Source organism: Priapulus caudatus, unplaced genomic scaffold (assembly GCF_000485595.1).
Source record: "Priapulus caudatus unplaced genomic scaffold, Priapulus_caudatus-5.0.1 Scaffold15, whole genome shotgun sequence".
Taxonomy (NCBI): domain Eukaryota; kingdom Metazoa; phylum Priapulida; class Priapulimorpha; order Priapulimorphida; family Priapulidae; genus Priapulus; species Priapulus caudatus.
In genome coordinates this window covers 694,363-710,913 of record NW_014577076.1, presented here as the reverse complement: position 1 = coordinate 710,913, position 16,551 = coordinate 694,363, and the positions used below count along the sequence as shown (strand labels likewise).

Here is a 16,551-nt window from a genome sequence, read left to right as displayed (position 1 = left end):
CACACACACACACACACACACACACGCACACACATACACAGGAATCTATAAATTCCCTTAAAAGACTTTGCACACAACCCGACCAGGCGTGATAGCATCAAAACTACATCTGAAAACTAATTACTGGCACTGTGGTTTAATGATGCAGCACCACTTCAAACGCTCGCCAAGTGCACACTTTCATCTTAATGTTTTATGGGAAATTTAATTATTCGATCAACATGTCATCTGTAAATCGTCCTGCACCAAACTCAGAGGGACCGTTCCTAACGAGGCAGGAAGTGGTGCGTGTGACTTGAGATAGAATATGAGACAAATGTATTGGGTACGGTCTCGACGGGGAGACGTATCAGGGCTAGATCAAGCGGGGCGAGCTAGCGGAGACAGGCTATGCTGGGGGAGCTATCACAGAGTTCATAGTAGTAAGACACATGTTGAAATAAGGACTTATAAGACCCTTTCTGGAGGCCAAAATAAGACTTTTTTACGCGATTTCTGATAGATCACCGACACTAATAATATTTATATACACAATTGCACAGCAGATTTAATTATTCCATATTATATATACAACAATTCTTACTCTAAGTCGAGAACAGTAAGTCGAAAAATAAGGACTATTAAGTACTTTTCTAATATTTCACCAAAAATAAGTACTAATAAGGGCCCTTATTTTATTTTTGGCAAAATAAGTACTTATAAGACTTTGGAAGACCCGCTACGAACCCTGTATCAGTTACTTACTGACTGAATAATGTTGGATAGACGGAATAAAAAGAGTTTTTTCCTTGCATTTTTGCGTTTTATTATTATTTATAATAATATGTTGCGTTTTATTTATTTCTCGGACGAAATAGGCTTAACTTAGTGTTTAAATTTTAAAGTGTTCGACAAAAACTATTATTCTTGATGCATTCGACAGAGTGGGGGTGGCTCGTTCGCTGTCCATTCTTAAGGCAGCCGAGAGAGACACGAGTGAATCCTACTTTTCGGCGACAATTACATCACGCTGCAGTGGCCACTTCACGTGTCTTTAGAAACGTTGATTTACAAAATTATAGAAGAACTTTTGAGTTAACAACATATATACGTTGTGACTTGCATTCCAAATTCAGAGGGTGACATCATAAATTCCCGAAAAAAGTCGAGAGACAAACCAGGGGAGTTACGATTACGACACCACAGAGAAGATGCGGCTAGCAGAGACAAGACGAGACGAGATGAGAGGCAGATTGACATAGGGTGCAACTAGGTTTCTGACATTCCAGCGCCACACTCAACGGCTTCAAGAGGAATCACACACAGGAACGATAAAATCCAATTTGTTAAATTGATTTACCAGCTATGTCCACTGTCTTGAAGCCACTCAATGACGGCTGAGATCGCGCGCCTGGGACCACGCACGGGGGGGAGGGGTGGGGGCGTGAAAGCAAACTAGTCTGCACTCTCCCCGCAGCCACTTAGACGGAGCAAAGAAACAAGCCACGTATTTACCAGCCAGCGGTTGCCGCATTCAAATGTGCACCGATCGATAATGATTGCGGCGGTTAGTACAACAATGGCGCCGCTAAGTACGGCCACGGGCGCAGTTTGCGCGGTAAACAGCAACCACAGTAAGTTTCACATACCACCCGACAGCGGGCGGGTCTTTCACACGGGCCCAGTTGACAACACATTAATGATTACGTAACGCAATTTCATCGCGGAAGGTGGCGTAACGTGCCGACATTTTCCTCTGTTAGCTGCCGTTTTCCCATTACTATTTACAAATTACGTTTTTTTAAACAATTTCAAATTGCCATTTTATCCATACAGGCAAGTGCAAAACAGTAGGCTACAAGACGTAGTTTCTCTCAGTTATACGGGTGTCAACCACACGTTGATGTCTAAGCAGGGGATTTGGTGGTTATTCGGATAAAACACGGACATGAAATGGACTCAAATTTGAGCCCGAGTAACGTAGATTATATGTGAAGGAAGACAATTCACATTTTCGTGGCTCTAGATGGTACCGTTCAGCCAAAATTTTGCAGACGCCTCATCATGAGCCGATAAGAAGCAAGTACTAGACATTCTGTAGTATCCAGGACAATACTAGCTGTGATAGACATATGTAGTATGCAGGACGATACTAGCTGTGATAGACATAATGTAGTATACATGTATGTATGTATGACTGGGAACCTTTAGATCGGTATTTCCCAGCAAAAAAATGCATGACAATACTAGCGCAGATGGGGTCGTTGTCGTATCAGGTACTACAGATATGTACCCGAGGTACATATATGTATACACAAGGTGTACCTGACCAATGTTGTTTCTACATAACCGTACCGCTGCGCTTCATAAATGTACCCAGGCGGGAAGTCTCGTTCAGTCACGTGGTATTGTCGTAAAAGCCGGAAAACGGTAGATAGACATATGTGGTATCCAGGACAATACTATAGCTGTGATAGATATCTGCAGTGATCATGGCTATATATACTAGCTGTTACACTCAACTATCAATCAAGACAAGATTATCTGTTGCATACATCCAGCAACTAAAATATGATTACCTGTAACACGCACACACCTATGTCAATCAGAACCACTCTGTAGAGAACTAGACGATACATTTATCCCGTAAATCGGATGAAACTAACCGTGGAATACATATCTAGTAATCAGATAAGACTAATGTGGTGCGCCTCCCCTAACAACGAGGATAGCACTTGCTGTTAAATACATCTAGTAAGCAGGACTAAATCTAGACTAATGTGATATTCCCCCAACCCCTACCAACCAGGGCAAGACTAGCTGTTAGATACGCCTAGAAATCAGGACACGACTTACTATGATATCTCCTTCTATCAATCAGAAGCCACACATCTAGTGCAGAATAAGACCAATAGACAAGACTCTCTTCTCCATCATCAAATATAACAGGACTATGTACGAAACATCCCCTATCAATCAGAACAAGACTATCCACGAGGTATCCTTGATCATTTGCGACAAGATTATCTTTGCGACACGGCGACAGGCATCGAGGTAATCAAGGCACGATTAGCCGTAGATAACAACTATTGCGGAACAAACAGTTCATATGTTGCACTTCCGTCCTCCCCGCTCCTATATGCTACTACCATGCTACTTACTACATCGCGTTATCACACCAAGTATTTCACAAACATTAGGCCAATGCGACTTTTCTATCTAAAGATTCGAATAGGTTTCCCGGACTCTTGTTCACCTTAAGCTGATTCCCGGGAAGGGAGCTAAATACTGTATGATAACAAAACTGAGAGCATAAAAACGCACATACATTTAGGGCTTGTATAATTAACACGGATTTTAATCAGACGTAACGTAACGGCGAAATTTACACGTAACACCATGAAAAACATCAAAAACAAATTGCATGAAATTGTGTCTTACCGGCCAGTGGAAGACGCGCGCTGGTGATAGAGTAAAGCTGTCAATGCACGTATCGTAGCAATAAATTATGCTATGCGTAAAAAAGTTTGTTTTTAAAGATCGAATGTAAGTCGATGCGAGTAATTACGCGATGGCAACTAAATCATTAAGACTGCAACGATGCAGCGATTTCGGATTACCTCATTAGACCAGCACTGCTATTTTTCGTGTAATCATTCTCGCGAACTTCCTGATGGTGTTGTGTCAATTCCCGTCTCATTATCGCGTGCGTTCGCCACTGGTTTCTTACGCTCGGCCGCCTTTATTTCTGCTCGTAATTAAGCTACCACCCCCGAGACTAAAGAAACTGAGCCTTGCTTACTCAGTCTACAGTTTAAGTGACGCGCTGCAGAGTATGTAAGCAATGTGAGGATAGTGATGCGGCGTGGAAGTCGACACAGATGATACAGATGAGACAGTAGATCCCTGGCAATGCCTTGGGGAGCGTCGATCACTCATGCAAGCCGAGATGCGACGAGAAGAAGAGTTGATAGAGGAGGTGGAGATGTGATGGGGGTTGGCAGAGATGTGATGGTGAGGCAGGGATGTGAGGAGGAGGCAGAGATGTGATGGAGACAGAGATGTGATGGGGTGGAGAGATGTGATGAGGCACATATGTTATGGGGGAGACAGAGATGTGTTGGGGAAGCGTAGATGTTATGGGGGAGACAGAGAGGTGTTGGGGAAGCGTAGATGTTATGGGGGAGACAGAGATGTATTGGGGAAGCGTAGATGTGATGGGAGCAGAGATGTGATGGGGGAGTCAGGGATGTGAGGGGGGCAGAGATGTGATTGGGGCAGAGGTGTGATGGGAAGGAAGCAGGGATGAGATGGGAAAGCAGGGATGTGAGGGAGAGGCAGATATGTAATGATGCTGCAGCAGCAACATGCGACAATAAGATGTAATATGGCTTCAGCGAGGCAATGCAAGCGTGAAAGAATAGTAACTCGATCGTTACTGCCGCAGGCTAACTATACCTTTCACAAATATGTTGGGAATATCATTTCAGCAGCGCAGCACTCGAAAGCACTTTTTTGTCGGTTTCCCTGTAGGGTGCTAACTGGCTACACTGACTTTTATCGTTAAAGGTACACAGTTATAACTATGTAATCATTCGCTAGCACAGCTAGACAGGGCAGTGTGTTAGGAGACTGCGCACGGGTGATGGGTCATTTTGGATCGTGATGTGGAGCCGCGTTGGGAGATAATATCGATGGCAATTAGTTCAGGTCTTCGCTTTTTTCATGTACGTATTTTTCATTTTCCTCTGGGCAGTATAACTAGATATACTATCTGACACATCTGCCGTGCACACATCGCGGTTCCACAGTCAGTCAGGTGACATTTACGCTTCGACGAGTTTTTGTTAAAACCGCTACTAATACAGCAATCATTTCTATGTACAGTTGGGGAAGCGCTGATATGAAAATGTCAACATGTTTCAGATATTGGTTATTTTTAGAGTAAGACGTAATCCGAAGCCACACAGCTATTGAGATTCGCATGACACATCGTCAGAGCGGACATCTGACGACGACCTCAGTGCTATTATAATATGGTTTTCATGTAATCACGGCGTAATCCAACCAGTGCGCTGATACTCAACATAATACCTGCCTTTGAGGCATGGACAGAAAAGATGGCATCAAAGGCAGACGAGATTGAGATACCTTTAATCGATATTATCATCTGATTCCGTTTTCTCCTCACTCACACTCTCCCACGCTTCTCCTATACCCTCTGTACTCCCTCCTTTACGTTCCTTTCTCCACGTAACCATCTTACTCCCTCCCTTTCTCCCTTCGTTCTTCCTTCCCTACATTTATATATTCGGCCTAAGCCTTTATTCCACTTCCTCCTTAACATGCCAAGCGCATCCAATAAGCACATACCGGGAGCATAGGTATCTCATTTCCAGGGGGGGGGGCAGCGTGCGGTTAGTGTTCTTGGCAGGTGAGTGTGGACAGTTCATCAGTGGACATGTAATCGTACCTATATTGGTCTGGGGAGGCTGCGCTCACCCCTCCCCCGCGCTATCTCCGGCCCAGCTTACAGCAGAGATATTAATAATGGATCTCATCTACTCACCTTAAAATTAGAAACGACTAAGGTTGAAAGCCCATCCACGTACGGTCCTAATATATTGTGCTCCCGAACCCGCAGGTTTGATTTTGCACTGAAATGTAAAATAACACGATACAGTGTTTCTAGCATAGATACATAAAAATATACCATTATACTATATATTACGGTGAAGAATATAAACATCAAATTTAAAAAATATGAACTTTAAACTTCCTGAGTTCAGTTAATCACAATGAATTTACTGCGTATAGAGTCGCGTGAAAAGGCAAGCACAACATAAATGAAAGATTGGTGACAAATGCGAAGATATTGTTATGTATGGCACTCCACATCACGGGAAGACAAGGAACAACGTAGCTAGAACACATCTACTACACTGCAGCCTAACCGCGACTGCAAGCACTGTCAAACTGTACGTACACATGGGGTGGACACGTGAATAATCACACCGCGAATAAATTTATTAATTATATTAAATTAATCCAATAATTTAAAATTAATAATTTAATTTAATTTCATTAATTTTTGAATTTAATTTAACATAATTAATAATTTAATAATATTAGTTTTAATCATAATTGTTAGTGACTCAACCCACTTACGCACTCATTACGCTACAGATTTAGCGAAATTTTCATGCAACATGACTTATAAAGTCAGACATGTAACAAGTTACCTGCATACTAAATTATACGTATAATAAGTTGCAGTTCCACATTCACCTTTGCGGTGAAACTACAAATAGCTGAGTGGACTGGGAAAGAGGAAATGATACATTTGCCATGTTGCAAAGATGATCTTACTGTCAGTAAATATGCTCGAGAAAAAGAGTAATACTTGAAAACATTAGCGAAATCGATTCAACCCTCTAAAGAGATCACGAGGATGATTTCACGAGAGAAAACACGGCATGCGAGATTGCGCCTTGCGTGCGCGTGATAAGTAGGCTCTATCTAATAGAAGACAAACAGCCACCGATGCCCATCAATCATTAACTGCTATGCGCCCACGAACATGACTACCACAGTTACACTGTATCTTAAATCTCAACACACAGAGAAGAGGCTAGTTTCTATGAAAAGGTAGAGAGATAAGTGGTACAATGGCAGAAAGAGCGCAGAAAGAGTTGGGCTAAAGGCTAGGAAGAGAGAAAGCAAGAACATGAGAAGAAAAAATGATTGAACAATTGGGAGTATGCATATTCATGTGCAAAGAGAAAATAAAAAGGTTCATAGGAGCGGTCGTGAGCCATAGGAATATGCTTCCTGTTCATTTAATTACTGAAAAATATTTCATCTTCAATTGTCATAGTCAACCCACAAAATGTCACAAATGTTGCCACATGTATAATCATGTTTACCAAATAAAACCATGGGAAACATTTCACATCCTAAATCCTATCCGTTCATCCCATCCATCCATCCTATCCGTTAAACCTGTCACAGGGAGGTGAATGAAATTGTTTAGATGTATATACACTGTACGACCAGCTGAAATGGAAAAAGGGCAGCTCTAAGGACAGCTTATTCGAATGATTGTTAAACAAGCCAGAGTATTTACACTTGTGTCGCTTTTTGATATGTTGTTACGTACCTTGATGTGCGAGCGGTATTAAATTTCTAGGTACTTGTTATTTAAACGAATTTGATAGTAGTTAGAGTGAGAGTTAGGAGATATGACCAGATATGATTTCTACCGTATATATCGCTGTGCGAGAAGACGTAACAATCCAGACACGTAGCCACGACGTGAACAAATTCCACCTCCATACTCGACAATACTGCGACATTCCCTGCAGCCCAGGCGCATCAACAACCGCAGCGCCAGGAGACACCAGTTAGAAGCATCGACCAGACAACCTACCAATCAACAACAGTGGAAGCATGCACGGATTGATTTGGTTGTAAGAGTGGTGGGGAAGCCACGGCCACGGCCGCCTGGCAACGCGCAGCCGAAGTTGCTGCAGCGCATCGATTGCAGCTGGTTAATCAGCACCTGCATTAGTATATGCGACTTCGACAGGCACGCCTGCAGTTTCACGTCGACTCTACTTTGTTTCGCGAAAAAAACTCGTTTGTATTAGTTTCCACATATTTCAATTACGAATCGCACTGCGAGGCCGAAACAGCGGTCACCATAGAAACAATCAATGGCGGATAGTCTTCGGCAAAACGCGGATGAGAGGCGTTTAGAATTATGCAGATGCGCGCGAGAGTGGATGTTAGTTATGCGAGCAGAAGATGGGTTTCCTCAGCCTCAGCAAAAGCTAGGAATTTCGGTTATCAGCTGCGTGATGAAATAAAGCATTAAAAACTGCCGTGCAGTTGATCGCAGAAACGGCTAGTATACGCAGTCGCCTCACTCTTTCCGTCCGTCTAGCCAGCGTGAAATCTAGCCTCTACGGAACTCCTTGACCCCTACCTGCAGAAAGCGTCTCTTCTAAGCAAAACCGCGGGCTCTAGTTTACATTAGACGAAACCACCAACTCCTAATGTGCCAGATTTCACCAGGACCGAGGTCAAGACGTGATGACCGAGTGGACACCGCATCCTAGACGCGGACAGAGTTAAACTAAACTACAGCTACACCATGTAAGAGCCTCTCCCCACACACGCACACACACACAACACACACACACACACACGCACACACGCACACGCGCACGCACACACGCACGCACGCACGCAAGCACGCGCGCGCATCTTACCTTTTGATAAGACCCGGTTACGTTATAGTTTCATACTATAAAGGAGCCTCCATGACTTGCTAGTGGACTGAGTCAGGCTACACACCACAGCTATACTATACTAATATAAAATACTATACTAATATAAGGGAGACATCGACCACGTCTTGCCATCTGAGAGCCAGCTAGGCTACCTCTACACATACACCTTATAACTTCAACACGTTGCCAGCTGATACAACCAGGCTAACCTACACCTACACCAAACAAGGACGAGTTTCCAGGTCTTGCCAGAGGTCAGGGCCAGGCTACATCTACACCTACATCCTATAAGGCAAACGTCACACGTCTTACCAGCTGACATAGCCAGGCTACATCTACACATACGCCCTATAAGGCAAACTTCACGTGTTGCCAGCTGGCACAACCAGGCTACATCTAGAAAGTGATAACCACCTCTCTCCATCTCCCTCCATCGGCCTTCACCTGGCATCGCCGTAGTCTGCATGCACCTCCGGTATAAATTCGGACTAGCCAGTTACATTGACGATCAGATGACAGCCACGGCCACGGCGTGGGCTTCAGACCCTCCACCGCAGCTGCTGCTGCTGTTGCAGTCAGTAACTCCATGCCTGCGCTCGTCTCCGCACGTCAACCGCCGACGTCAGAAAGCATTTGCCGATCTCGGCGTCCGCTGGGGGCTGCGAAATGTCGCGCGCGCTTCTCTCTGCCGCAACAAGGAGGAGCCGGAGAAGGCCAGCAGGGAAGCGAAGCGAGCCTACCACGCGCCTCTCTCTGCCGCAACAAGGAGGAGCCGGAGAAGGCCAGCAGGGAAGCGCAGCAAACCGAAATCGAGTTGGCGGTGGCCAGCCAGAAGCCCAATGTCGGCGCGGGTTTTCGCAGGAAAATTCGGCGCATGTGAAACCGCGACAGATGGAGAATAAAAACAGCGTGCCATCGATTTTTCCAGATTTCCATTTCCTGCCGACTTATTTATTGTGCCTCTGTATTGCTTGAATAACAATTGTAAAAAAAAAACTACGCTGCCTCACACACCAGAGGCTTTGGCAGTCCTCACGCTGTAAAACGTATGTATCGCGACATAATACGACGACGATATATACCCACACGTGCGCTGCTGCCTGAACAACGAACACATTGCGAAAGCTCGTTGAAAAAAAAATAACGAAATTAATTGGATCAGTCTCAACGATAGAATGACTGCGGCCGCCGTCATACATGTGCAATTACATGGGGCACACGCGTGAGAGACGGGGACACGGGGACAAATGCATGCGCCGCAGAGGTTTTTGCCCGACGTGCGTCACTTAGTGACACGCGTAACTCTTTGAAGCCCGTGTGCGCGTGTGTGCGTGCGTGCGTGCGTGCCCGCGTGCGCGTGTGTGCGTTGCGTGCGTGCGTGCGTGCGGGCGGGCGTGTGCGGGTGCGTGTGCATGCAGCACGAAGATATGTGTGTATGTATATACGTATGTGTGTGCGTGCTCGCGCGTGTGTGCGTGCGTGCGTGCGTGCGTACGTGCGTGCGTGCGTGAGTGTGCGTGTGCATGTGTGTCTGTGTGTTTGCGTGCGTGCGTGCGTGCGTGCGTGAGTGCGTGAGTGCGTGCGTGCCCAACTGACGCACGCCCACGCGCACTTCGCTCTCCCGGCTTCTTCAGTCCGCACGCTCGCTGCATCTTTCCCGAGTTTTCGTCGTAGCATTACTCAATGCAGTGACACTGAAACATGCTGAAAGGCACCCGCGAGAGTCACCGTTTCACTCACTATGTCTGTGCTCGCCTCTCTGAGGGGCAGAAAGCACAGATGAGGCAATGTTGGTAAGAGGGACGTTGAAGCAAACGATGAAGCAGCCTTGGAACAGACGCGAGTGGGGAGACGGCAGCTTGATGCAGATTATAAATTAAAGTGTCAATGACACTGTAGCTCACCACAAAAAAGCACACAAATGAGTGAGTGAGAAGAAGTCAGTTTTAATTGAGCAACCATCGACGTACATTATATAGAAACGAAGAGTATATATGGGAGAACTTCCATTATATACTCTTGATAATTATATGTGTAATTTTTTATGTGAAAATAATAACATCAATTTTTTATATTATAGAATTTATAAAAATAAAATTTTATTAGTGTAAACAAAAATATTGAAAATCACAATTTGTGACGCAGTGACTACATAGATGGCGCTTATACCCGCTTTAGTTATGTTTAGCTTCAGCATAAAATCATGATATCATAATAATATAATTTAAGTACATCGAATAATAGTATAATCATTATTATGTTCATAGCAGGAATTTTGCATTAAAGATATTTTCAATGAATCTTGTTTAAAACGAACCAGACGAGTGTGACACCACAGACTGTTACAGTTTCTGTTATCTGCGCTCAAGCCGGTTTCCGGTTGTCTATACTAATATGCCTATATAATTGACCAAACCCTACCTATTTTTATGTCATTTAATTTTTTAGGAATTATTCCAAAACCTCTTATCATAGTCTGCCTTTTTTTTCAATTCACATACCAAAATGACAGCAAAATCCGTGTTGAACCTGTTTTTCTGACAGTACATGCAATTCCCATGTTTTTTGCCAAAATATTGCCTGTGGCTACGTAACATACGCCTCTGACTGGCGTGCCCTCCAAAATAGGAGTTTACTTATTGGCCGGCATGAGCGTAACAACTATACCCAATTTCAAACATGGTTGGCGTCTAAGGATTCCTGAGTATTTCGTTGACGGTAGCCAAAAAAAATGTTGACGAACGGTCACGGACGGACGGAACAGACGGGACGTACGACGAACGACGACCCATGGCCAAATAGTTTCAGCTTGACGATGTCAAGGTGGTGAGCTAAAAAATAGCAGGGGATAAAACTATTTAGGCAAAGAACTTGTTCAAAATTGGTATGGAAGAGAGCGCGAGAGGAGAAACAGAGAGGCGATACCGCGAAGGTGCATGCAAGAGAAAAAGAAAAGGGAAGACAGACTAGACAGACAAGACGAGACATAGAGGCAGAAAGACAGAAAGATCAAAGAAAATAGTGAAGATTGAAAAAAGCAAGGAAATTTGTATACGCCGTTCTTGTTTTGCAACGGTCCGTCAATCTCCTTATAATTAAACAATTGTAAACTTTATTTTCCTTTCGCCCACTACGCCATTCTTTTAGCACACCACAGTGGCCTCATATACGATATGATACTAGCATTCATGCACAAGAGCTGTACCTACCTATTGGGATCTAAAAGGTCCCTGACTTTTCATTACTAAATCTCCATGTATTACACGTTGTACTACATTTGAATAGACGAACGTGGGTATATAGGACGACTCAATCCCTTCGCTGTTAGCAGACAATTACTTTCACAAAGAGGCTGTCGCATAATCCTTTGGATGATGCCCTTGTTGTCTGCATTCTCCCATCATCGATATGACTTGCCAGGCTCCTGAGCAAGAGAAAAATACATTCCAACCAACGTTTACACTTATGGGAGGGCGTCTTGTCAAGACATCCGCCCGATGTGGTTCGCCGTATCCGATAATATGCACGAGTGTATATATCAGTGAGCCGCGCTTACGACACAGCACAACTACCTTGATACACTTAGCGTCACCTGCTCGCTACTACGTCTCGTCTGGGTCTACTTATGTAGCAGCTAGGGAGTGGAAGTGCGGGAGAGGATGGGGGGGCGAGGGGCGGTTAGTGGCACTGACACGACGTCACGGCACCTGGCGCACTTGGCGAATGGAGAAAAGTGTCAAATGACCACCTGCTTAGCTCACCACAAAAAGAACACAAATGGACTTCGTGGGGAGAAGAAGTCAAGCTTTTAGGTGCGCAACATCGAGGCGTACGATGGTATAGAAACTGAAGATGTTATCCATTATGGAGAACATCCCTTATTATCTTTACTCTTTTTTATTATGGCTGTAATGTTTTATGTGAACTAATAAAATAATATATTATATTATGAATTATTATAAGTGAATTTATAAACAATTAATGAACCCAATTTTCGTGACGGTAGCGATGCGTATACGCCGCTTTGATGTTTCTTAGCATAAATCATTAGTATCGTAATAATAATTACTATATAATAATTGATTAATAGTATAAATCGATAATATTTTCATAGACAGGAATTTTTGCATTAAAGATATTGTCAATGAAATCTTGTAAAACAAACCAGACGAGTGTGACGTACAGACTGTTTGTTATCTGCGTGTCTATATAATATGCTATATAATTGCCAAACCCTACCTAATTTGCAAAACCCCTAGCCCTTATTCATTCACATACCAAAAATGAGCAAAATCCGTTGAACCTGAACTGACTAATGGCAATTCCCATTTTTGGCAAAAAATTGCCGTGGCTCGAAAGTACATCGACTGGCGTGCTCCAAAATAGGACGTTTAATATGGGAGCATAGCAGTAACAACTATACCCAATTTCAAACATGTGGGTCAAACGGTTCCTGAGTTATCATTGACCGTAGCCAAATGTTGACGGACGAACGGATGGACGGACGTACGACGGACGACGACCCATGGCAATAGCTCAGCTTAATTGACGATGTCAAGGTGAGCTAAAAATTTGCAATTTTGGCCAGTGCGTTGTCTTTCGCTGGGTGTGCGTCAGCATTCGTTACTCGTTCGTCGAGTGCGCTGGACCAGTGCTATGCATTAGTTGTCATTCGCTGTGTGCGTCGGGATTTTTGTACATGCCCAAAAATGTGCGTGGAGCTCGACGCATGAATGTACACGCCAGAAGGACGCCAGACACGCGCAGAGAGCACTGGACCAATGCCAGACACACGCGGGACACACGCTGGGTATTCGTTGTATGTTCGTCGGCTGAGGTGTAGCGAACACGTAGCGCACACCTAGCGTGCTTCTAACGCACGTCCAGCGAACATGCAGCGAATATGGGCGTGCTGAACGAGTGCTGAACGAGTCTGTAGCGCGCCCAGCGTTCTTCTAGCGTATTCCTAGCGTGTATGCAGCGTGTAGCCATGTGGTATATAAACGGGTCCCGCCCCTACTCCTCATCATCACTTCTCCTTTGACCCTCATGGGTGATGACAGAGGTTCCTGCTGATCGTGTCTAGAAGAACCACCTCAGAAGATGGAGGATCCCGACAGGCTGCGACTACAATACGAAATCGCGGTTCTCCAACATCAGCAGAACCTCATGGAACTGGCACTTCACCAAGTCCATGTCATCAGGAGAAGAAGAAAGAGAAGAGGTCAACGGAGGTTCTGGGTCCGACCGTGGATCAGTAGGCGATGACAGTTTGGCCTGTATGACCAGCTACTTGTTGAACTCTGTAACGAAGACCAGGCAGCCTTCAAGAACTTCATGCGGATGCCCCCCAAGATGTTCGACGAGCTGCTAACCAGAAGGGGTCCGAGTATCACCAAGCAGAATACAACCTACAGAGAGGCCCTCGACCCTGGCCTGAAGCTTGCCCTCACTCTGCGGTATCTTGCCTCTGGGACCAAGTATCACTCAATGTCCTATGGGTGGAGGGTGCCTCACAACACCATATCCCTGCTCATCCCAGAAGTGTGCCACGCCATCATCGATGAATACAAGGATGAGGTGATGAAGTGTCCCACCACTCCTGACGAATGGCGTGCCACATCTGACAAGTTCATAGAGAGGTGGAACTTCCCCCATACCTGTGGTGCACTTTATGGCAAGCACGTCAACTGCAAGTGTCCTCCAAGCAGTGGTTCCCTATACTACAACTACAAAGGGTTCTACTCCGTTGTCCTCATGGCGCTTGTGGATGCTGATTACAAGTTCATCTGGGCAGACATCGGCGGTATGGGATCAGCATCAAACGTTCAGATCTACAATGCCTCTGAGCTGAATGAATGCGTTGAAGATGGTAGTCTAGGCTTCCCTACTTCTTCGTCGGCAATGATGCCTTCGCCCTACGACCCAACATAATGAAGCCATACAGCCTCCTGGGTATGACGCGGCCAGAGCGCATCTTGAACTACCGGCTTTCCCGAGCCAGGACGATCGTAGAAAATGCCTTCGGAATTCTGGCCAATCGTTTCCAAGTTCTCCTGAGCACGATGCATCAGCAGCCCGAGACCGTCAAGCTCATTGTCACAGCATGCATAACCGCTGCCGTTCGCTGGCTGTGCGTTGAATGCACGGTGCATGCGCGGACCATTCGTTCCGTGCGCTAGCAACACGCTGTGCATTCGTTGGATTTTTTAACATGTGCGCCCTGTATACGCGCAGCGCGCTAGCAACACGCTGTGCATTCGTTGGATTTTTTAACATGTGCGCCCTGTATACGCTCTGTATGCACTGATTGCACTCTGTATGCGCCCTGTATACGCGCAGCGCGCTAGCTTAAACAAAAATGAATCACAATTTGTGACGGTAGATGGCGCTATACCCGCTTTGATGTTTCTTAGCATAAATCATTATATCATAATAATAATAATATAATAATAATAGTATAAATCATAATATGTTCATAGCAGGAATTTTGCATTAAAGATATTTTCAATGAAATCTTGTAAAACGAACCAGACGAGTGTGACACCACAGACTGTTTGTTATCTGCGTGTCTATATAATATGCTATATAATTGCCAAACCCTACCTAATTTGCATAATTTTTTTAAATATCAAAACCTCTAGCCCTTATTCATTCACATACCAAAAATGAGCAAAATCCGTTGAACCTGTTCTGACTAATGGCAATTCCCATTTTTGCCAAAAAATTGCCGTGGCTCGAAAGTACGTCGACTGGCGTGCTCCAAAATAGGACGTTTAATATGGGAGCATAGCAGTAACAACTATACCCAATTTCAAACATGTGGGTCTAACGGTTCCTGAGTTATCGTTGACGGTAGCCAAATGTTGACGAACGGACGGACGGACGGACAGACGGACGTACGACGAACGACGACCCATGGCAATAGCTCAGCTTGACGATGTCAAGGTGAGCTAAAAAACAGGGGATAAACTATTTAGGAAAGAACTGTCAAATTGGTATGGAAGAGAGCGAGAGCAGAAAGCAGAGAGAGCGAGCGAAGTGCATGCAAGAGAAAAAAAGAAAAAAGGAAGACAGACAGACAGACAGACAGACAGAGGCAGAAAGACAGAAAGACAAAGAAATAGTGAAGATTGAAAAAAGCAAGCAAATTGTATACGCGTTCGTTTGCAAGGTCCCGTCAATCTACCTTATTAATTAAAAAGTAAACATTATTTCCTTTCGCCCACTACCCATTCTTTTACACACCACAGTGGCTCATATACGATATGATACTAGCATTCATCACAATAGCTGTACCTACCTATTGGGATCTAAAAGGTCCCTGACTTTTTCATTATAAATCTCCATGTATGACACTTCTACATTGTAACGAAGGTTGGGATCATCCTTGTTAGCAGCAATACTTTCAAAGAGGCTGTCGCATATCCTTGGAATGATGCCCTTGTTGTCTGCATTTCCCATCATCGAATATGACTTGCCAGAGCCTGAGCAAGAGAAAAAATAATCAACCAACGTATCACTAATGGGAGGGCAGTTGTCAAACATCCGAGTGGTCGCGTAATATGCACGAGTTATATACAGCCGAGTAGACACAGCACAACTACCTTATACACTTAGCGCACCTTGTATACGTCTCGTCTACTTATGTAGCAGCTAGGGAGTGGAAGTCGGGAGAGGGATGGGGGGGAGGGGGGTTAGTCACACATACACGACGCACGGCCCGCGCACTGAATAAAAGTGTAAAGGACACTGTAGCTCACCACAAAAAAGAACACAAATGAGTGAGTGAGAAGAAGTCAGTTTTAATTGAGCAACCATCGACGTACATTATAGAAACGAAGAGTATATATGGGAGAACTCCTATTATATACTCTTGATAATTATATGTAATTTTTTATGTGAAAATAATAAATAATATTATATATGAATTATAAATAATTTATAAACAAAAATGAACCACAATTTGTGACGGTAGATGGCGCTATACCCGCTTTGATGTTTCTTAGCATAAATCATTATATCGTAATAATAATAATATAATAATAATTATTAATAGTATAAATCATAATATTTTCATAGCAGGAATTTTGCATTAAAGATATTGTCAATGAAATCTTGTAAAACAAACCAGACGAGTGTGACGTACAGACTGTTTGTTATCTGCGTGTCTATATAATATGCTATATAATTGCCAAACCCTACCTAATTTGCAAAACCCCTAGCCCTTATTCATTCACATACCAAAAATGAGCAAAATCCGTTGAACCTGAACTGA

General features: G+C 44.2%; 1 protein-coding gene across 1 annotated transcript in view; it reads right to left on the bottom strand.

Moving 5' to 3' along the window:
- The window catches only part of LOC106809491 (kinesin-like protein KIF13A), a 248,634-nt gene that overhangs the window by 118,697 nt on the left and 113,386 nt on the right, over positions 1-16,551 (bottom strand). The window contains exons 5-6 of the mRNA XM_014812582.1: positions 15,577-15,760; positions 5,549-5,636 (exon numbers count right to left, since the gene is read on the bottom strand). Coding sequence (XP_014668068.1) covers positions 5,549-5,636; positions 15,577-15,760 — 272 coding nt within the window. The remainder of the gene's footprint in view (positions 1-5,548; positions 5,637-15,576; positions 15,761-16,551) is intronic.